The 22,892-nt window shown below is 40.1% G+C and overlaps 1 protein-coding gene across 1 annotated transcript in view; it reads right to left on the bottom strand.

Moving 5' to 3' along the window:
• Window positions 1-22,892, bottom strand: part of LOC136877784 (uncharacterized) — a 411,138-nt gene that overhangs the window by 90,075 nt on the left and 298,171 nt on the right. Inside the window, exon 3 of the mRNA XM_067151990.2 lies at window positions 4,523-4,581. Coding sequence (XP_067008091.2) covers window positions 4,523-4,581 — 59 coding nt within the window. The remainder of the gene's footprint in view (window positions 1-4,522; window positions 4,582-22,892) is intronic.

The following is a 22,892-nucleotide window of genomic DNA, read 5'->3' as shown; positions in this document are numbered from 1 at the left end:
TAGAGACTGAAAAATCATGCATGAACGATTTTAAGAGGAAACACCACTGTACTTATTATAGCAAAGATATATATATAATGTTACCATGTGTGCAATGGGAAAATTGGACGATTATTATTATCATCTATTATTCCTAACCCGATAATAATAATAATAATAATAATAATAATAATAATAATAATAATAATGTGTGTGTCCAACCCTTTCCTCTACAGGGTTGGGTGTGAAGTGAGATGAATCTTCGTAGCGAGTTTTTACGACCAGATGCCCTTTCTGACGTCAACGTCATCGGAGGAGTTAATGCAATGAGATGAAATGAATGACGTGATATATGATAGTAGGCAGGGAGAGGGTGAAACCCGGTGCCGGCACATAGCCTACTCCTGTCGGATAGCACCAAGAGGTCTCCTCAAGGCTTTACGTCCCCATCCGACGGAAGCATCACCATCAACAGCGTCATATGCCCTCACTCCATATGAGTACTGCGGAGAGGTTTGGAATTTAAACCAGGCTTTTGACACGCTATCTAATTGTATACCACCACCTCTCCTACCCTGGTGGCCAGCATTCTGGTGGTGAAAACTTCTTCGGCCAACGGGACTTGAACCCGCCAACCACGGTGCCCACACCATATAGACTTCAACGCCTTAACATTGATGGCCACCAGGCGGGCTGCTGCTGCTGCTGCTGCTGCTAATAATAATAATAATAATAATAATAATAATAATAATAATAATAATAATAGAATAGGAACCAAATCCAAGGGAATCGCAACAGACTGGTTAGCATTTGCCGATGATATTGCTGTTCTCTCAAACGACATAGAAACCGCTAGAGCTCAAGTTGAAATGTTAAAGGAAATTGCCGAACAAACTGGTTTGCAGATATCGTTTGGGAAAACAGAAGTAATGACTAACATCAAAGAGGCTCCACCAAAACTCCATACAAAATACGGGGACATCACCCGAGTAGACAAATTCAAATACCTGGGTGAGATCATCATGAAAAATGGACTGGACAAAGAAGCACTTCAGGAGCGAGTACGCAAACTGGAAATAGCCTACCAAACATGCCGCACAATCTACAACAAAAAATGCCTTTCCCAAAACACCAAGATACGTCACTATGAAACAGTTCTAAAGCCAGTAGTTCTATATGCAGCCGAAACCCTGTCTCTAAATGCCAACAAAGGACTCCTTGAAGAACTGGAGAAAAGAGAACGCAAAATTGTGAGAGGAATCTTGGGATCAAAGTACAGAAATGGAATCCATCAAAAGAGATCCAACAAGGAAGTCTACAGCAAAATAGAGAAAATTAACGACAAAATCAGAAAAAGACGGGCACGATTTTACGGTCATCTGAAAAGAATGGACGGAAGAAAGTTAACTAAAGAAATCTTTCACTTTTTTGATTCAAACCCCAAAACCACAATTCCTTGGTTTAGAAATACCAAAGAAGACCTGCAAATGCTACATATCTCAGCTGAAGACGCCCTTAACAGAGATCTCTTCCGCAAGAAAATATTGACGAACGGGCTAAACCGAGACGAGCAACCGAAGAGAAGACACGGTGCCCCTTGGACAGAGGAGCGTAAGCAGGCCCACTCACAAAGAATGAGGGAAATCTGGTCTCTAAAGAAGGCCAAGTTCAGTGTCAAATGCAACAAGACTTAACGTGGTCCTTGATGGCCCCAGCGAATTATATATATATATAATAATTTCGTGTATCTATTTCTAACTTGTTGCAACCTTTGTAAGGTAGACCCTCCGACGAGAATGGGCGGCATCTGCTACGTATGGGAAACTGCGTATTACTGTAGCATTATTTGTGATGTGCGACCTGCAGGAATGTTGGGGACAATACAAATACCCAATTCCCGAGCCAAGGGCCGAGAATCGAATCCGGGGCCCTCTGAACCGAAGAGCACCACGCTGACCATTCAACCAAGGAGTGAGTACTAGGTGACTTCTTGTGGGCATAAGCGGACAGGCATAGAGCTAACCATTAACCTATCGATTACAGATTGTGAGGTGTTTTTTTTTACCTTGCCCTCAATGTTCTCACCTTATCTACTGGAGTTCCGTAGATGTAGGCTGAGAGCATTCAATCACTCAATCAGTCATTCATTAACGAATTCTCTCTTCTCAGTTGGTGGGTATCCGTGAATGGGAGAGAAGAGTGTTCATCCACTCATGAAATACAATCCAACAATCAGGCAATTAATTAATTAATTCATTCATTCATTAATCATTGGTCATTGAGAGAGTGAGGCCAAAGTTAGTTGGTCACTTAGTTAAAGACACGGACGCAAGGGCTTACCATGGAGTCAGAGAGGGATACCATATTGACTTACAAAGAAGTCAGATGATATGGAGAAGAAGCAGTCACAAGGATGTATCACCAAGTTAGGCGTGACACATCTACAGTAAACACCAGATCAAAGGATTACGTCGTAATTACACTCAAAGTGTTGAAGGTACAATCAAGTGAATCAGTGAGGGAAATATTTCGTATACACTGTTAAATGTCCGGTCAAGAAGAATTCAAATTCATGCCTAGTTTCTTTCAGTTGCAATGTCAATTTCATATTCTCATCTGTTTTATCGCAACAAGACTCACTATTTTTTTATATATTATTTAAAGAATATATTTTGTTCTATATTTTGTTCATAGTTTTATTTCAATGACAGTAAAATATCTTAACCTCAAAATTAATGGGGAAACCGAACGCCAATCTCCTTTTCCCAGAACTTATATGGTATGTTGTCAAAAGTAAGCTTATTACCCCAACACCCTAGAGATAGTCAAGATTCTCATTCTATTATTGCTGCACTGAGTGGTAGCTGGCGCCCTTCAAATAACGTATGTGTAAGTAAGCAGGTAAGAAATAAGTGTGAGTCCAGGGTTCGACGATTGTGTATTTTATTTAATGAATGTTAATTTTCATAATGTTCACGTTAAATGCAGATATTCAGATTTTTTAAGTTAAAAGCTTTACAATATTTGTAAAATTAGTCAGCGACTTAAGAAAGTTTCACATTGAATCATACAGTCATTCATTTAATTCATAATGTCTAGTGTAAGCTAAGTAAAACACTGTTCAGACTCGTGACACAAATAAAGACTTCCACTAACACGAATTGGTACGGGTAAAGTCTAGGACAAAAATAAAATTTTTAAAAACTACAATTTAGAGATGGGTATAAATAGTGAGTAGGCGTAATTGTAATATTTTAAGGTAGTAATAGATAAATTAATTGTAAGAAAATCATGCATGTATCAAAATCATTTGGACTGCAATAAATGATTACTCTCTCCTTAGTTCCTGGAAATCCGGAACTAGGGGATGGGAGTATTCTATTCTATTATACCTTCTACTCGTGCAACAGGGTCCACACTGGCTTTATCTTTTATTTCTTATTTTCACGTCTTCAACTTACTAATTCTGGGAAGCAGTGGAAGGAAGAGTTTGTACTAATAGGTTGTCAGGTATCGGTTGAAAAGGATAATTCCTCATATTTATGTGTTAAGGGATAAATGCAATGTCTTATGATAGAGAAAATCTAAAGGCCAGGTGCAGTGTTGTAATGGGATATAAAAGAAGGGCTATAAGTCGTGGAGTAGTTTTCCATTGCTTTCCTCACTGAGTGCAGCAACATTGCTCAATGAGAAATTCCTTTCGTATATCCTAAACACCAGTACCTTAGCAGCCCCCCAAGTACCATATTCGTCAATAAATCTAAGTTATCAGTGCTCAAGTCAGTGCGAAAGGAGAGATATCCACGTCATATGTTAAAGGTGTTAAAAAATCAGAAGATCATTTGCGGCATATACCGACGTGTTAAGACACATCATTGATGACGTAACTTTGAAGAATGTTTAACACATTATAATACTCAATTACGTAATTTCTCTTATTAATTATTTTATACATACTGATATACTGCATGTATTTGAGCTTTAGAACATATGAATCTTCATTGTAACTGCCTTAGACCTCTTCATAAATTTCTGAACTAGATTTATGCTCGAAGCACTGGCCTTTTTTAACGTGTTTGAAGGTTTGTTTTCCAAAATTAATTTTTGGAAAATTTTGATATGAATTGAGTTTTTGTCCTTGTACATATGCTAATAGATTGTTGCATAGTCGGCACCGCTATGTGGAAGTGATATAATAAAAAGCATTACGTTAGAGAAACTGTCATATTTAAAACCACTACCAGCTGATTGCATCTGCCTTGCCAGTGACCACGGAACATCAATTCTCTTCACTACTTGAAGAAAATCCTGGGATATTAAAAAAAATACATGAATATTAAATTTGTTCTCAAAATCGGGAGGTATCTGCGATCAGGAAGGAGGGAGAGGGAGGACGAACGAAAAATAGGGGGTCTCCGGCTTAAATCGTGGAAGTTGGCATTAAGTAACCTTCATTCCTTAGTGTGATAGAATAAATTAGTCAAAGGGAGAGATAGTAAACCAAAAGAATATAATCAGATACAAATAATGAACGGCAAATCACCTTCTGATCCAGCTTGACAGGTTCCTTCTCTGGAGGCGTGCGTCCGATTGGCGTGCCATCTGGAACAAATGAACCTCGGTCAACTACTTGTATTTTATACTGAAAGCTACTGCATATCAACAAATGATCACCAACTAAACAAACCAAATCGTACCAAGAAAATAAACTAATTTCATTACAAGCACTAGGAGGACACCGCACAGTTTATTACTTATTCACATTGTATTGGAAGTTTGTCCTATCACACACTGAGCTGGATGACATGTTTAAGGCCTGGTCGGCAATACAAATGATCTGGAAACAAGAGTAAGCTCTAATACCACTATCAGTTACCTATAAAATTACTCCATCAGTTCGACTCTACACATGTCTAAGATGTTATCGTTACGGCCACTTCCTCCTGTGCCAAATGTGGAAGGAGCTGGCGACTGGGAAGCAACACCTCGGACTTTATAGGTTGAATTTCCAAACCCAAAAACGTCCTTTCTGGAGGATTTTATCCTTGGTTTGAGCAGACTCTCTTTGTTCCTTTCCGCAACAATTTAACAAAATAGTTAAAGAGAGGTCTCATAATGTTCGTGTGAACAAATTGGCAAATACAAATATAATTATAAGTTCTGCTTACAATATGCCTAGTAGAAGTGTCCTGTGAATAAAAGGGCATATTTAAAAGTCAGGGCTTATTACGAAATAGTTTTTAAAGATCGAACAGAGGGTCAGTCTTGTCATACTCGTTTTATGCAGGTACAGTGTGCCGAGGAGATGGGAAAATGGGTTAAGGTGTGCTAGTACATATACATCACACACAAACTCTGTATTTATTACAACGCATTATATTTATTATAACGCATTATGTTTATTTATATGTTTATATGGTAAAGAGTATAAACTAGAAGGTATCCATATTGGATCCTGTACGTAATTTATTTTATACAGTAGCTGGAATTTACAGAGCTGTTTATATCGCTGACAACAGCTCATTCAGGTGGATGACGTCAGTATGACATCTACGGACCCGAAAGTTCTATTTCAAGATGTGGCCTTGCGGGAGGACTACGCCGTGTTTCCAACTCAGCGGATTTTCCACCAAATTTGGCGGATTTTTAAAAGGAACAGCGGATAAATTTTTCATTCAGCGGACAGCGGATTTGTTGACGGATTTTCAAGTTTCTTTTAGCGATTTTCAGCGGTAACATCACCAGGAGAAAAATATAATGCAGAACTTACTACGGTATAATCGTCTACTTATTCCCGTTGTATTGAACTTATACTCGTTTTCTATACAAGCTCTGGCCCACAGCCTCAGACATAATTTATGACAAACGTTACTGTACTCTGAACCGGGTAGTGTCGTGTTTGATAACGTGTTTCTTTTACATCTGGTTCTTCTTGGTACGTCAATATGTCGACAGAAAAGGTTTAAAAGTAGGCAGATATTTCGTAAAGAGTGGTTAAATAATAACATTTTAGGACGAGCTGGTTGAGCTTCCGAGTGATCCCAATTACGGTCGGTGCGTCTATTGGCAGTGCAATGTTGTTCAGTCTTCAGCCCTAAGGCTGGTTGGATCCTCAACTGCTCTGCCATCAGCTGTCATAGATGGCCTAGGCATCACTGAAGAGGCGTACTAGGGAAATGAGGAGTGAGGTAGTTTCCCGTTGCTTTCCTCACCGAGCCAGAAGTTGCTATTACATATCAGTCTGCCGAGCCCACTGAAATGCATGCACCAACCGACCCTATGAGCAACATTTTCACACCATTGATAGCAGGGACTGGCTGCAGAAGGAATGGCATTACTAGCATCGCTCATACCTCAGTCACTTTTATATTGTCAAAGCCAAGGATAAGACAGAGACAGGTCAATGAAAGTAACAAAATTGCTTTAGCCCATACCAGAAGACATAGTGCACTGTAAACACTAGGTCCTGCCAGCAAAGGCATGGGCAGTGCAATATAAACGCGAAATTGTTTGACATTATTTCTTTCCAAACTTACCAAAAACAATGAAAACGGTAATGAACGTGAAAATAACTTTTGAAATGGATTTGAAAATTTCCGTATGTGCTTTTCTGCTGTGAACTGCCAGCATATATCTTGAAAACGAATAATACTATGTGGCTTCATATGAAAGCACAGGACCTCAACCTAGCACATCTGCTGCAGAGCATATAGTGCGGGGAGGAGAAGATAATGGACTCCTGTTCTGAAACTTGTGAGTGTTGAATTAATCTCTTTTATTAAAACAGCTGCTAGGTATATGCTATTTTGCTTCAGTTTGGAAGTTAGCGGAAATTAGCGGATTTTCAACTAAAATTTAGCGGAGAAAGAATTTATGGCTTGGCAATACTGCGACTACGTAGGAGATTTTAAGGGCGGTAAATCTTTTCCCTCTTGACTGGACAGCCACAGCCCAAGCGGGGTACGTCATGACGAGTCGAAGGGGCAAGGTGGAAGCCAATGTAGTGGGCGACTGAACACGGCCCAGTGTTTCATTTCCATTTTTGATTAAGTCACTAGTCAGTAAATATCGTCATCGTTGATACATCGTAGCATAAACTATCTGCATTTCGTCGCATATCTTGTTGTAGGAGATCAGGTGTACTCTTCCAGAACGTTCGAAAGTAGGCACACATGGGTAAAAACACATGGATAGTGATAATATATGTGTGGTCAAGGGTAAAAGTGCTTGATAATCTATGGCATGGTTCCAAGGCATAGATAAGCAGCGTGTGTTTGTTCAAGTGAAAGTATAATTAAAGCAAAGCAAAGTCATCTCCGTGCAGGCCATGAAGGCTCTTGGAGGTGTGGAAGGTAAAGGCTTCAGCTATCCGTAACCTTGGCACTTAGTGAGGTAGAGCGGTTAGCTCTTCGCCCGGCCGCCTTTACCCCCGGTAATTAACTTGGCACTCATTTTTGGTGTAGGCTGAGTGAACCTCAGGGCCATGTGCACCTCGGAAAGTGGAAATCTCGTTCCTAAAATTTTACGACTTTCTGACGGGTATTCGAACCCACGTCCTACCAGACACGCCTTTACCACCTCAGCCAGGCAGCCCCTAAAGTATGATTAAGACAGGTGATAACATCAGTGAATATAGAAAGGTACAATTATATTCAGGATACCATGTGTCAATGGTGAAATACTGAAACTTGTATTTGTGCACAAAACAAGTGAATGGCACCATGTGTAATTCATATCTTTGGTCTCGTTACAAACGGCGGTTCATTACTCGTTATATTACCCAAAGGCTTTTATTACAGGACCACTTTGTTGTTATAGCGAGAATCTTCCAGCATTTGTTAATGTTTATTGAGCGCGTTTCTATTTTGTATTCATTGTGTGTCGATAAAATGTTCACACATGGTTTATGGTTATAATCAGAAAAAAGTTTAAAAAATATGAATATGGAGAATTTTCTGAAGAACCTAGATGCTGTTCCCAGCAGTTTATTTTCAGATGGTTAGGTAAGGTCTGTAGCAGGTTTAAGGGTACACGGCCTCTTATTCACGTCCTCGGAGAGAAAAGAAAATTATCTTGCTGTATCTAAATTCGAGCGATCCCATTTTGACGAACTCTATCTTCCAGGTTACGGACATTTCAGATATTTATTTATTTAATTTCAAAGATTAGTACACAAGGGACGCACAATGTATTGCGACTATATTCTATATCAATAAATATAATAATATAATATTACAAAGGATTGTAACAACACTCTAACAACGAAAGTTGTTAAGTTATACCCAATGTTCCAGTGTATGGGACGCTCACCAGGATTACTTGACTCAAGAACGGGAAAAATCCAAAGAAAAGCAGCTCGATTTGTTCTGTGTGTTTTACGACAAAAGAGTAGCGATACAAAAATGTTGCAAAGTTTGGACTGGGAAGAACTGGAAGAAAGAAGACGAGCTGCTCGACTAAGTGGTATGTTCCGAGCTGTCAGTGGAGAGATGGCGTGGAATAGCATTAGTAGACGAATAAGTTTGAGTGGCGTCTTTAAAAGTAGGAAAGATCACAATATGAAGGTAAAGTTGGAATTATTATTTTCTTTTTTTGCTATTTGCTTTACGTCGCACCGACACAGATATGTCTTACGGCGACGATGGGATAGGAAAAGCCTAGGAATTGGAAGGAAGCAGCCGTAGCCTTAATGAAGGTACAGCCCCGGCATTTGCCTGGTGTAAAAATGGGAAACCACGGAAAACCATCTTCAGGGCTGCCAACAGTGGGGCTCGAACCCACTATCTCCCGATTACTGGATACTGGCAAAGTTGGAATTAAAGAGGACAAATTGGGACAAATATTCATTTATAGGAAGGGGAGTTAGGGATTGGAATAACTTACCAAGGGATATGTTCAATAAATTTCCAATCTCACTGAAATCATTTAAGAAAAGGCTAGGAAAACAACAGATAAGGAATCTGTCACCTGGGCGACTGCCCTAAATGCAGATCAGTATTGATTGATAGATTGATCCAAGTGATATTGATATGTAAGTCTGACCTGTGGCGGGTTGCCCCTCTGTATTTTATCAGTAGGCCATGAGTTTCATTATGGAATCTACCAGATATTTTAATCCTGGTCTGGGTGTAGGAACGGGGTTTTCTCTATCCGATGAAGTGAACTGGAGAACTGCTTGCGATGGAAGGGAGCGAATCTGGACAAGAAAGCAGGTATACGGCTGAAGAAGTCGTGACACTGGTATTTCTTGTGCCCATCTAGCTCGGGAGCAGTCGCCTTGGCAGGCCAAATGATCTTAATGAACGGTATGAGCCACAGTTTAGTTAAGTTATATATTTGATAAAATAAGGTAACGCAAAATTTCGATACTTTAAATCTTATTATGTCTGTATCTGCGGGTGAACAGTGTATGACATAGGAGTGCAGTTTTTTAAATATTAACAGAAGCCAGTTAATACTTTTGACAATAACAAATTCACTCTATTCTTTATTCAGTAGTTCTTCCAAATCCTCGATAACTACTGGAAATATCATCTTATATACCTTTCAAGCTTCACCATTTCGAAACTATACAGCTCTATTCTTGGCCAGCAGAAGATTCAGACGAGGAAAATTAGAAGGCCAATTCCAAAGGAGAAGTGGTGATTTTAAGAGTTTTAAAACCATAAATTTAGTATTTTAATTTGTACATTTAGCATTTTGTGGAGTATATAGAGTACATTTGTAACTTAGTGTTTTACAGGTATTGTTTGTGATAATACTGATGTGAATTTAAATTCGCAGTTGTATAGAGATAAGAGTAACGCAATAATAAAGCTGTACATTTATTTTAAATTGACGTAGGCTAAAGCTTTACATAGAACAATCAAACTCATGCAGATTCAAAACAAAAGTAACGAAAAGAAAATATGCCATATTAAATGTTCGCTGTTCATTCCTTTAGTCAGTGAAACTGGTGAAAGAAATCACAGAACATACTTGAACATTTTATTTTATCATTCGTGTTCTATTGCTTGAAATTAACTTGTATTATTTGACATATCTTTCAGCATCTACAATCTTGGTACGGCCCCAAATACATTACAGATCTGCTTGGCCAAACTCTGAGTATCTGGACGTAACAGCCAGCAGCATCTTCAGGCAGCCCAAGGAACAAACCCCTCGGCTTAAATTTCCGCAAGAAAAATAAGAAACAAATACACATTTTTATTTGAAAATTGTTAATTTTGCATTTATGTCGCATTTTAGTGAGTAAATACAATATTTTAATGAGTGGTTTACTGGTCGTGAGATATGGAAATACGAAAGTATAAGTCTTTATAAACATTTTGCTTAGCATTGTTACTGGCAAAAATCAAATAATCAGCACCCTTCATTATAACTGAATAATAAAACTCCCTAATTATTTGCAAGATTTTTCACTTGACATTTTTTTCCCCTATGATTCTCCCACAAGAACAATTGTGTGTCGAAAGGGATCTTATTCATAAAGAACACTATTTCCAATTACTTAAAATACACAGCATTTTTTGCTACGCAGTTTGGGTTACGTAGTTGTGAGTCTGTATTCGGGACAAAGTGGGTTCGAACCCTACTTTTGGGATATTAGAATAGCGTTTTCCGTGGTTTCTCATTTTCACATCAGTCAAATTCTGGGACTGTAACTTAATTAAGGCCACGTCACTTCTTTCCCAGTCCTAGCCCTTCGCTATACCATCGTTACCACAAGACTTGTCTGTGTCGGTGCGTCGTAAAACAAATAGTAAGGAAAAGTCCCTAAAATATTAAGAATAAGTTTCTATTTAAATGAACACGATAGCATACATACAACTGGTGAATTCCTTTATCGAATACATCTTTAGGTAGTTCGGAGAAATTATTTCAACATATCAATGAACCACTCTGATCACGAAAAATAAAAACCTGAGCAGAACGGTGATAATATAACTTACCCTATTATGGTGACACGCTTACCTCCCTCATCTAGTAGCTGACAACAGCAATCATATTTTCAGTCAACATTTAGTAAAAGTCATTTAGCACGTACTTCGAACTAGTATATACTAAGTACCCCATCTGCATGGACATTAGGGGGTTCGTGAAGCTTACATTTGATTTCAATGTCATTGTAATTTTCCAATATTTCCTTAATGAACAGGAATATTTGCCAAAAACGTACGTGAAATTCCTGCAGGTTTTGTTTTAGGTGAATTCGTCCTTCAGAAACCGAGCCCCATTTGACAGGATATTATTTATTCCATTCACTGACTTTTTCTACAGGAAAATGTTTGGGAATGATGATTAAAGATGACGAAACTTCTCATATAAATTGTACCGGAGGTACACCTACTCCGTACATTTAAACCGAGCGCCTTTTAGAAGGCCATCTGTAATATGAACAGTGACGATCAGAAGTAGTTTCGAACTTCGTCTTCAGGTGTCTCTACTTCCCTCTGGTGGGAAGATGGACAATTAATCTTCAAAGAAATTTGTGGTATCTAGGTTTACAAAATTATAATGTGTTCTTAGGTTACTAGCACTGCTATTCCTCCCTTCTTCATGAACATTCTTAACCAATAATAAATTTTGGACATGTATTAAATTAGCCAATCAGAATTGAGGGTGTGTACGGGGATTTGGCCCAGAGAGTTCTGGAACCTTCCTCTCCGCTATACAGGCTGGGACCTTTTGAGCCATGTTGTCTTTACCATCGCTCCAGTCAAGAGGTTTAGACTGCGTCCGTAAGGGAGGCAGGGGGCAAGCCTTGCCCGTCGTCAGAAAGCCCACCAGCTCAAGGTAATGTCAGACATATTTTAATCATGTGATCATGATCATGTCAGAAAGCTGACTTGAGGGAAGGTTTCATAATTCTTTCCTAATGTAAATCTATCATCTTTTCAATGTAAATTTTCAAGAAAGTCTAAGGACTTTATTCTAACTTAGGGAACAAAGAGTGTTCACTCTCTTTTAATTCCTTTTCAACTTGGTATTGGGGTGACTATGATTTTGTAAAATTTAAATTTTGTCTCTTCTTTTGGAACTTAACTTTTCTCCATCTAGTCACCTGTGTAGTATAGGCTTAGCCCCTGTAATATCGGGCCATAAGTCCACATAGGGTTTTACGTGTTTCAGAGTGTATTTTCAAAGGAGTGCAAATGTTCGCCTCCTAGCATCTTGGTTTACGGCCGATATCTTAAACCTTTTCTTTGTCCACTAAGGCCATGTAGAATGGGCACTTATTACCTCTGTTAGATATTAACTATTCATATTCAAGTGTAAATCAGACCGTCGAGCCGGTAAGACAGTAAATCTGTTGTGTAATGATCTAGTGTAAAATTTACATTGTGCCTTGGAGAGGCTTTGGAGAGTAGTCTCCTAGAGAGTTAATTGAATAGAGTGCTCTTTGAAGCTACGTAACATTGGAGCTACAAGCTCTTTCTCCAAATGATTATGTACCTGATTCCTTTAGGGTTTAAAATCATTATTGTTACAAGAGCTAACGGGCTCACCTTATCTTTTAAACTGTTATTTGGTGTTGTTCATCTAGAGCTAATTTTAAAAAAGGAAAGAAATAAATTTTCAAATTTTTAGAGTTTTAAATTATATTTCGATCTTTTTTTCTGTCCATCCATTCACGCCCACACCTTCTTACACCCCTGTGCTCCACAGTATTACCGTAACACAAATAAAAACGAAATACCTGATTACAATGACTTTTTTCTCGATTAAGTCATTCGCGTAGTTCCTCTGACCCAAAGAAAAGTATATACCGGTAATGCTTCGAGAAGGGTTTTTTAAGTGATGAAATATTCACAGTAGCCTACACCATGGTACTCGTACATCTCTTCAAGTGTATCATCCACCTTCAATTGCCCAGATTTTTCTCTGGTGAGACATAGCGTTTAGTGTGTACTATGACTTCTCTAATGAACTAGACCAAGTTTGTTACTTTGTGTGTCACCCCCAATGGTGCGGGGGGCCGACGGGAGGCGGCAATATGGACGTAGTCAGTGTCGAGCAAAACAACAGCTCCAGCAAATTGTTGAGAGACGTGATGATGAAAATGGTCGATCTTCTTAGAAGATGCTGGAAGCAGGCTAACACTTGAGTGACGGCCAAAAAGATCTGGAAGTGGAAACTGCGAGATCCATTATCAGAATTTGCCGCTGGTTTATATAAAGAGCGAAGCTGGAGAGCGCAAATCAGTCTTGTGTCGGCCACGAGCCATTCCGGGGTGCGTCAGCAACGGATGAGTCAATCAGACGATCTTGGCTACGCGAAATTCAGCGTGGCGAGCGAGTCGAGTTCTTGGGCCTAGCTAGCTATGTTGTGAAGTGAACTGATCTGCGCCGAGAGATGCTGTGTTCGAGAGCAGGAGTTTGACGCGTAGTAGGGCTGTATGGTCAGCTGAGTTTGTGAGTTCAAGGTGCGAAAGTGGAAGACTCGAGCTCGAGTGCACTTATAGCAACTGTACATAGTACCGTGGAGCCTTGATATCTCGAATCAAATCGGAAGCTAAATTTTATTTCTAGTAATCGAAATAGATATAGAGAATGTATAGCACATAACTGAATCATATGTATCTGTGGGATTATACTAAATACATTATTTATCACAGTCTTAAAAATAAACAAACACTATTTTACGGCATCACTTTAATTATAACCCTTATTTTTTTTTAGAAGATAGGATACAGTACATACAGTAGTGAAACAAGAAACATACCTCGGTTAACACCTTTAGAAAAAATTCGTTAGTCTCTTCTGTTTGCGAAGGAACAGATCGCGAGAGTGGCAACATTTAAATACCTGGGATGTCACATCAATGATGACTGGGACTTTCTCATGAGATCCGATGCAGAATTGAGCAGGCCAGAACTTCTTTTCAGAAACTTAGAAAACTTTTGACAAGCCGTGACCTTTCCATTTCACTACGGACACGACTACTCCGGTGCTACGTTTTCAGCATTCTGTTATACGGCGTTGAGGCATGGACACTAACTGAGACCATGTGCAAGAGATTGCAAGCATTTGAAATGTGGACGTACCGAAGGATGCTGAAGATACCTTGGACAGCTAAAATGACCAATATAGACGTTTTGCACCGTATGAACAAAGAACCAGAAATTCTCACTACCATCAAGAGAAGGAAGCTAGAATACTTTGGTCATATGATGCGGAACTCTAAATACCACCTTCTGCAAGTAATACTCCAAGGGAAAATTAATGGAAAACGTGGTCCGGGGAGAAGGAGGACGTCATGGCTCGGCAACTTGAGTCAGTGGTTTGGGGTGACAAAGCTTACTCTGTTCAGAACAGCTATGAACAAACAACAGATCATGCTACTGATCGCCAACGTTCTGCGAGGACATGGCACATGAAGAAGAAGAAGAAGAAGAAGAAGAAGAAGAAGAAGAAGAAGAAGAAGAAGAAGAAGAAGAAGAAGAAGTTTGTTATTGTTAAACTTTCCTCCCTTCACGTTGAAACTTCTCGTCAATACCACGCAGCCAAGATTCGTAAATGGAGCTTGTCATTCGCGACTTTGGGGTTTGCTTTCGTACGTTACCGGTAATTAATTCACACCCGAGAAACAGCGAGGCTTCACCGATTTTCCTATCATTAGAAGTTTTAGATTTTCGGTTCCCATCATCACTGTAAACCTTTCTTGACTTGTTAACTGTTCCTCACAGACCACAAATACCGTGTTGCACAGTTAGCTTTGCACAAAATTCGAGTTACAGAGTAAAATGTTTACTTCGAGAGGAATTCGTGTAACCGAATTTCCAGGAATAGAGAAATAAATACATGTGAAAAATAGGACATATGGCCGGAAAATTTGTTACTTCGAGATTCTGAAAATTTGAGTGATTGAGGTTCGAGATATCGAGTAGTTTTAATAAATGTAGTTGATAGTAGAGTAGTCGTTTTCGTTTTAGGATCCTGATAATTTGCGATATTATTATTATTATTATTATTATTATTATTATTATTATTATTATTATTATTATTTACGTTGAGGCGTCTAGGGACCATGTGTCAGTTTCAATGCATCCTTCCTTTTTATTTCCTCCTCCATTCTTTCCAGTATTCTTTCATCATTGCATTCTCTCCTCAGAACACTTTCGTTTTCATTTTTCTCTGGAATCCTTCCATTCTTAAAACTTTATTTTTAAAGATCACTCTTTCTATAGCTTCCTCTTCTCTTATTTCATCACTAAATCTGTCTTGATCTCTTGTATCCAGTTCATTGTTTACTTCTTCTCGCAAAGGTAGGCTACTTGAATATCTGTTTTCTCCATATGTTATCATCCATTCTATAGATATGTCCAAAACCATTGCAATCTCCTTTCTCCCGCTGTTTCTGTTATATTTCCTATGTCCTGGATTATTTCCTTATTACTTCTGGTTTATCACTGTTCTGTTATTATTATTATTATTATTATTATTATTATTATTATTATTATATTGAGAATAAGTACATCTAGACAACCATATCCTTCTAAATCTGAGCACAAAGGAAAAGAACGATATCTGACCTTTCGAAGGTATCAGTAGAAGAAAGGGAAGTGCCATGAAAGGCGTGAAAAAGAAATACACTCTAGGCCTCATAAATCTAATACCACTGGGGTTAGAAGGGGAGAGGACTTGACGAAGGGAAGTCAGATAGGAAAGATTAAATTAAGACTTGACAAATGTAAGTGAAAATGATGATGATGCTTGCTGTTTAAAGGGGCCTACCATCTAAATAAATGTTCACCTGTATAAATGGATAAATATTATAGTTTTACGGCACACCTTCAACTGTATAGTCAATTAAAAACATATACATAACCTAAGACAAAACAGCCCTACAACCAAAGGTACTCCTTCCACCCCGTCAACATCCACGCGTATCAACCACCGTTTATTTTACGTGGGCCCTCCCCATCACATTACCACAGAAGTACCTCTGGCTCAACCTCAAAGATATTACCGACCTACGGTCGTGCAGGTTGTACTTACGCCTTGCAATACGTACCCATGGCCAGTAGGCAGTAATGTTCGGTCTTTGAATGTTAAAAATTAGCGTAAAATTGTAAAAAATCATATATATATTATGGCAATCCACATCACATACGAGTATTAAGCTATTAGCCCTAGTTAAGAATTGGTAGTACATCTAAAACATCGAACGTATGTTGTACATTAAAGCTTGACATTTTCTTCACCAAACGAAAACGAAAACTAATTCATGCAGCAAAGGGTTAATACGCCTCGTCAGCTACACCTAGGCTGTCGATGACAGCTGATGGTGGATTTGTTAGCGATATAACCTGCTTTCGAGATGGAGATTCAATATACATACATCCACCATCATAAAATTATAGTTTATATCAAGTTTCACAAAGACTAATGAAATAAACACCGTTTGGAGTTCCAAACAGTAATGTGCTACATATATTATTCAAGGGTCTGCCAAATTATTTAAATGTCTTGGTGCATATCGTACTAATATGTGGATTCTCAGCTTTATAGTACAATTACGAACCTGTCTGATGATGTGACAAACGGGGGGCCGGAAATCAACTGGCCATTCTAAAGCACTGGCTTTCAATGGCAGTAGTCGGATCCTCATCTCTCAATCGCTGAGATCTCTGAAACTGTCATCCTATAGTGACAGAAACTCCACACGACGAACACGTCTGTTACGCGGGCTGCATATCTCCAGTATTACAGGAGATCGAGATGCAACGCTCTCCGTATACAGTGTTACGCGACACATATTAGTCACTTTCACCGATTCAGACAAAAGTACTGCTGGAGGCCCCGACCTACTAGAGCTCACCAGGTGCTCTGCCGGCTTATAAAACTTAAGAAAGATTTAATACAATACAGCTGTGTATGAACTTCCCGCTTCTTCCGTTTAATGTAATGCTTGTAAGACAGGAATTGAAATATAGTTTGGATTGAGAAAATCACAGGATGATAACTAAGGAAGGACTCTACCTCAAAATTGATATTTTAAAATATCTGGAAGGTAAGAGGAGATTAACCAAGTTCCAGTGACAATTCGGTTTGATGGACAAGTTTGATTGAATGATGTTGTCTTGGCTGTTGTTTGATTCTCCACTTTCGCATGACTTTCAGAATGGAAGGGAAAATTCTTAACTCGTCAAATAGAGATCGCGCCCGTGTCTCTCAGTTGCAGGAACCTGGTTTATCCGACTCGTTAACTGAATGGTCAGTATACTGGCCTTCGGTTCAGAGGGTCCCGGGTTCGATTCCCGGCAGGGTCGGGAATTTTAACCATAATTGGCTGATTCCGCTGGCACGGGGGCTGAGTGTATGTGTCGTCTTCATCATTTCATCCTCATCACGACGCGCAGGTCGCCTACGGAAGTCAACTCAAAAGATCTGCATCTGGCGAGCCGAACTTGTCCTCGGACACTCCCGGCACTAAAAGCCATACGCCATTTTATTTCAGGAACCTGGTTTAATTACCAGATCATGCAAGAATTTTAATCCCGGTCTAGGCATGAAACGAGCTTCCTTCAGTCTTACCGGGCTGACAGGTTCAGACGGTAAAGCACTCGCTTTCTGAGCGGATTCGATTCCAACTCAGGCCATTTCTATTTGAATGTACTCAAAATACGCCAGCCTAATTTACCGGCACGTATCCCCCACAGCACAAAAATCCGGGAACTCAGTGTCTCCGAAAATCATAATACACTGATGAAAAAAAAAAAAATAGAGAGATAAGAATCTGATCACGTGTACCAGGTACCGTTAGTAGTCTTTGATTAAGATATATACGGTTGCACTTATTATCCCGACATGTTTTAAGAATCAGATGAATCCTTCACATTTCTTTGGAAAGCCATGGCTTTGTGGCATTAGTCAAATGTATCGTGCTATGACTCAGAGTGAAATGGGCGAGCAATGTCTCACTCTGTCATCTAGTGAGAGTAAGTAAAGATTACTTCTCTATACTCTTTTAGTATGTTTCATCAGTCGAAATGAGGTTTCTGTATGAGGAAGAACGTGTTCGGGCAGTGATATTACTACAGAAAGTTTGAAATATTCGTGCAGTGTGTACAAAGCTTAATGTGGCTTTATCTGTTGTTGGGAGGGTTTGGAAACGATTTCATGAAACTGGTACAAACCCGCGGAAGCCAGGGCAAGGGAGAAAACGTAAAATATTGGTCAGAGAAGACCGACATGTGGTGAATTGTTCTCTCCGCCGACGCTCTGCGACTGCCCAGGACCTACAAAATCATCTAAAAACAGCAACTGGTTGGAGTGCCACTGACCAAACAATACGCAACAGACTCCGAGAGGCAGGTTTAAGACCAAGAAGACCTCACTGACACAATGTATTGTTTACATACTTGTCCCGCTTTCGTCTAACACGGCGTGACGTACGTACACCTGTATATCGTCGTCCTGGTGAACGTTATAATGAAGCAGCAGTCCAGGAAATGGACAGATTTGGCTGAGGCTCAGTCATGGTGTGGGGTGGAATCACAATTGATGGCCGATCGGACCTGCAGATAGTTATGCCCGCCAGTTTTCATGGGTCCCAGTTTATCTTGTAAGACAACAATGCGAGAGCGCATTCAGAAGCAGACAGGATTTCGCGATTCAAACATTAGACTGAACTGCTCTGAGTCCTGACCTCGATCTCATTGAGCATTTATGGGATATACTGTACAGAAAACTTCGTGCCCGTCCTGTAGCTGAAGACATAAACTAATACTACTACTACTACTACTCTTCTTCTTCTTCGTATTATTATTATTCGACACCACCACCTTCCGCATTTTATCCCGTTTGCTTAGGTCCCTATTCGCACTGAGGCATGAAAGATTTGTGCCCTTCCTGATACCGCGGGATTTTCAACTGAAAATCCCACCACAGCAACACCACCTGGATGACAGGCAAGCAGCTAAGCCGCTACACCACCCTGTTCCCAAATAATAATGTATTGTAATATACATCGTTGCTGGGCAAAGGAAACGAAAACTGAGCGGTCAGCAATGGCTGGAGAACTGTTCCTTGCATTTTCATTGCTTAACGATAGCCCAGTTATTCGACCATTGGAAACTTCTCTTCCCTTCTCAGGCAACGCGGCAAGACTTCACAAGACAGACTGAGAAACGTGCTTTTTTGACGAGATGAATTACGAGGTTGTCATTGCCTAGCAACGGTCTATATACACGAGTATAATTATTAATGCAACAATTACTGTTGTACTATATACACTGATACTGAAAACCCCCCTCCCTGTGGGTGGGGGCGGTAGAATAACACCCACGGTATTCCCTGCCTGTCGTAAGAGGCGACTAAAAGGGGCTCGATGGGCTCAACTTTGGAGCGTGGGCTCGCGACCACGGGGCCCTCAGCTGAGTCGTGGCATTACTTCCAATTACTTGTGCCAGGCTCCTCACTTTCATCAATCCGATCCGACCTCTCTCGGTCAACTCTTTGTTCTTTTCCGACCCCGACGGTATTATGTATGGATGCCTAGGGAGTCTTTCATTTTCATGCCCTTCGTGGCCCTTGTCTTCCTTTGGCCGATACCTTCATTTTTCGAAGTGTCGGACCACTTCCATTTTTTCTCTCTGATTAGCGTTCAATAGAGGATGGTTACCTAGTTGTACTTCCTCTTAAAACAATAATCACCACCACCACTGCTACTGAAAAAAGAAGTGAATGAGTGGATTTCGGAACAAAAATGAAAACAGAGCAATGCAGCATAAGAAAGCATATTTATGTAAGTTATCCAGTGAATGGAAGGTACAAACTGACACATATTTTAGAATGAAGAGTTCGGAAAGGGGACTCTGTGTAATGGTAGTCCGACTCGTTGGCTGAATGGTCAGCGTACTGGCCTTCGATTCAGAGGGTCCCGGGTTAGAGTCTCGGCCAGGTCGTTGATTTTAATCGCTTCTGATTAATTCTTTTGGCTCGGTGACTGGGTGTATGTGTCCGTCCCAACACTCTCCTCGTCATATTCAGACATCAAACTACACTACAAACCACCACAGAAACACGCAATATTGATTACATCCCTCCATATAGGGTTGGGGTCAGGAAGGGCATTCGGCTGTTAAACAGGGCCAAATCCACATGTGCGACGCAGTTCGCACCCGCAACCCCACACGTGTTGGAAGAAGCGGTAGCAAAAGGAAATGAAAAGAAGAACTCTGTGGTAGACAAAAACACTGAATCAAAACAAGATTTTATTGAAAATGAGCAGGCTCAACTCATTTCTGAACAGCTCACTGAAGACAGAAGTTACGATAAATCTGCGCACCCCTTGAGACGACTCCGCGTACCTCTAGTGGTACGCGTGCTACATTTTGAATACCACTGCTCTACGGGGTCAGGTATGGAGTCAGATGAATTATCGTCGCGAGTTTTTACGATCGGATGCCCTTCCTGACGTCAACATAATCACAGGAGTTAATAAGATGAAATGAATGACGTGATATATGATAGGAAGGGAGAGAGTGAAACCCGGTGCCGGATATAGCCTAACCCTGTCGAATAGAACAAAGGTGTCTGCCCAAGCCTTTAAGTCCCCATCCGATGGGTGAATTACCACCAACAATGGCATATGAACACTGCGGAGAGATTTGGAATTGAATCCAGATTTCTGACACGGAATCTAGTGATTATAGGTGGGCCGGCGTAAGGTCGCACATGACAGCTGCGCACAACAATGGCGCACGAAGCGATGATGCTGCCATAACAACAGCTGATTGCACGACACGTGAGTTTTTAAAAACATGGGAGAAACGTTTTTAATGTCATCGCGATGATACACAATACAAATTAAATCGGCCGACAAAAATCGAACTTTCAACTCACCGATTATTCATCACACAAAATGATACGAGATAAATATACTACGAAGTTCTTATTACTGCGATGTTAGAAAATACGGAAGAAATCGGCCGACAAGAATCTCACTTTAAATACACCAATACATGTTATACACCGGTGCTAACACAAAAGGTTTCAAGTAAAATCTATAAAATTTACGAAAATTCAGAAACCTTTTTTTCACACCTGTTAGCCTCCAGATCACTTCCATCACTACCGTCGCCTTCGTTGTCATTGTCATCGTCGTCTAAGCAGATCATCAAGTCCTGACGGTCACTGATGATGCCATGTATTGCCATTGCCGAGTTAATGAATGCTGCGACATAGCTAACTTTCTTCCTCCACACAGCCGCATCCATTCGAGCAATACTCTCCCGGAACAGTCCTTACACTTCAGTAACTGTGAAGGACTTGTTATTAGTGTGTACGTGATGTTTTACTTCACCCCGTACCGTACCAACTCAATGAGGTTGAAGTGACAGTGGTACGGCGGCAACCTAATAACCTCGTGTCCTTGTTCCTTCGCTACCTCGTCGACTAATTTAGTCATACACAGATGCGCTGGGATATTTCTTTACTGCAGCCATTCCACTAACAGTTCTTTACGGGCGCTCGAAGTAGGGGTCTTGTCCATTATTACGGAGTGGTAAGGTGCATTGTCCACAACAATGACAGAAGGGACTTTGAGCTGTAATAATCGCACTGGTGTCTTCGTATTGCATCAGCTTGGAAAGAATTAATTCCTGTTACAAGAGATAGCTTAATTCGTTTCTTTCCCGGAGTGCTGTGAAACAAGTCCCTACTATCAGCCCCATTTCCGCTACTGCTATGTACCCCAGTCCATTTTTCCTTCTGTTCCTGGAGGCGAACACCTCTTTGAATAACAGAACGTTTTGAAAGCCCTAATTTTTGGCATATGCGTTCCACAACATGATCTGCAGGAATAGAAAGACGGCTATACAAGCGTATGAATTTCCTCCCCCTCTCGTAAAACTCACAAGTTCTCCACACTAATTCTAATGCCTGACTATTAAGGGACACTCCACTTCGCGCTTCATGACTATGTTGTCATTTTCAAGACATCGTATTGCATTCGTTAAAATAAAATTTCACAATTATCTCACTATCAAAACAAAACTTTCACAAACGCGCGAATCACACCCGACCACGTGCTAGCGGCGACAGACAAAACGGCAACACTTCAATACAGTAGTCAAGCTACTTATAGATGGCATCACTATACTACCCATAATTCCAGCAACAATCAACTGAAAATAGTTCGTATTTATTTTGTGGCTCGCTTAAACCTTATAACATTTTTTAAAAATGCTCATATTTGTGTAAGCAAATAAAAGATTATACGCTCTATACGGAATTAAATACGAATTAACGTGAATAAAATGTGGAACTGTATCTGACATTAACAGTAGTAGACTGGTGATTCTGATTGACGGGTGACGTTCTTCATTTAATTTTTGTAGTGGTACCAACATGCCTTACAACTGTCAAGTGCAACCTTGTGTCGGCTCACCTATAGTTATTGCATACCGCCACCTCTCTTACCCTTCCGCCAACATTCTGATGGTGATTCTTTTCGACCAACAGAACTAACTACGGTGTCAGAACATATCGACTTTGCCCCTTAACGATCAGGGACACCAGGCGGGCTAACTAATGCTAAAGAATAAATATATCAAAACAATATCACTCACTAGTAACCTGTTGCGAAATAAAAAATGTCCCAAAAATATGCTTCTTGTGGCTCATGGCATTAAAATGAATCAAGATTAATTTATGCATAATACAAATATTAGAGCCTCCGTGGCTCAGGCGGCAGCGCGCCGGCCTTACACAGATGGGTTTCGTGATTCAAATCCCGATCACTCCATGTCATATTTGTGCTGGACAAAGCGGAGGTGGGAAGGTTTTTCTCCAGGAACTCCGGTTTTCCCTGTCATATTTTATTCCAGCAACACTCTCCAATATCATTTCATCTGTCAGTCATTAATCATTGCCCCAGAGGAGGGCAACAGGCTTCAACAGCTG

The sequence above is a fragment of the Anabrus simplex genome, chromosome 7, assembly GCF_040414725.1.
Source record: "Anabrus simplex isolate iqAnaSimp1 chromosome 7, ASM4041472v1, whole genome shotgun sequence".
In the NCBI taxonomy this organism is placed as follows: domain Eukaryota; kingdom Metazoa; phylum Arthropoda; class Insecta; order Orthoptera; family Tettigoniidae; genus Anabrus; species Anabrus simplex.
Note: the sequence above shows the minus strand (reverse complement) of the source record. Positions and strands in the feature narration are given on the sequence as shown.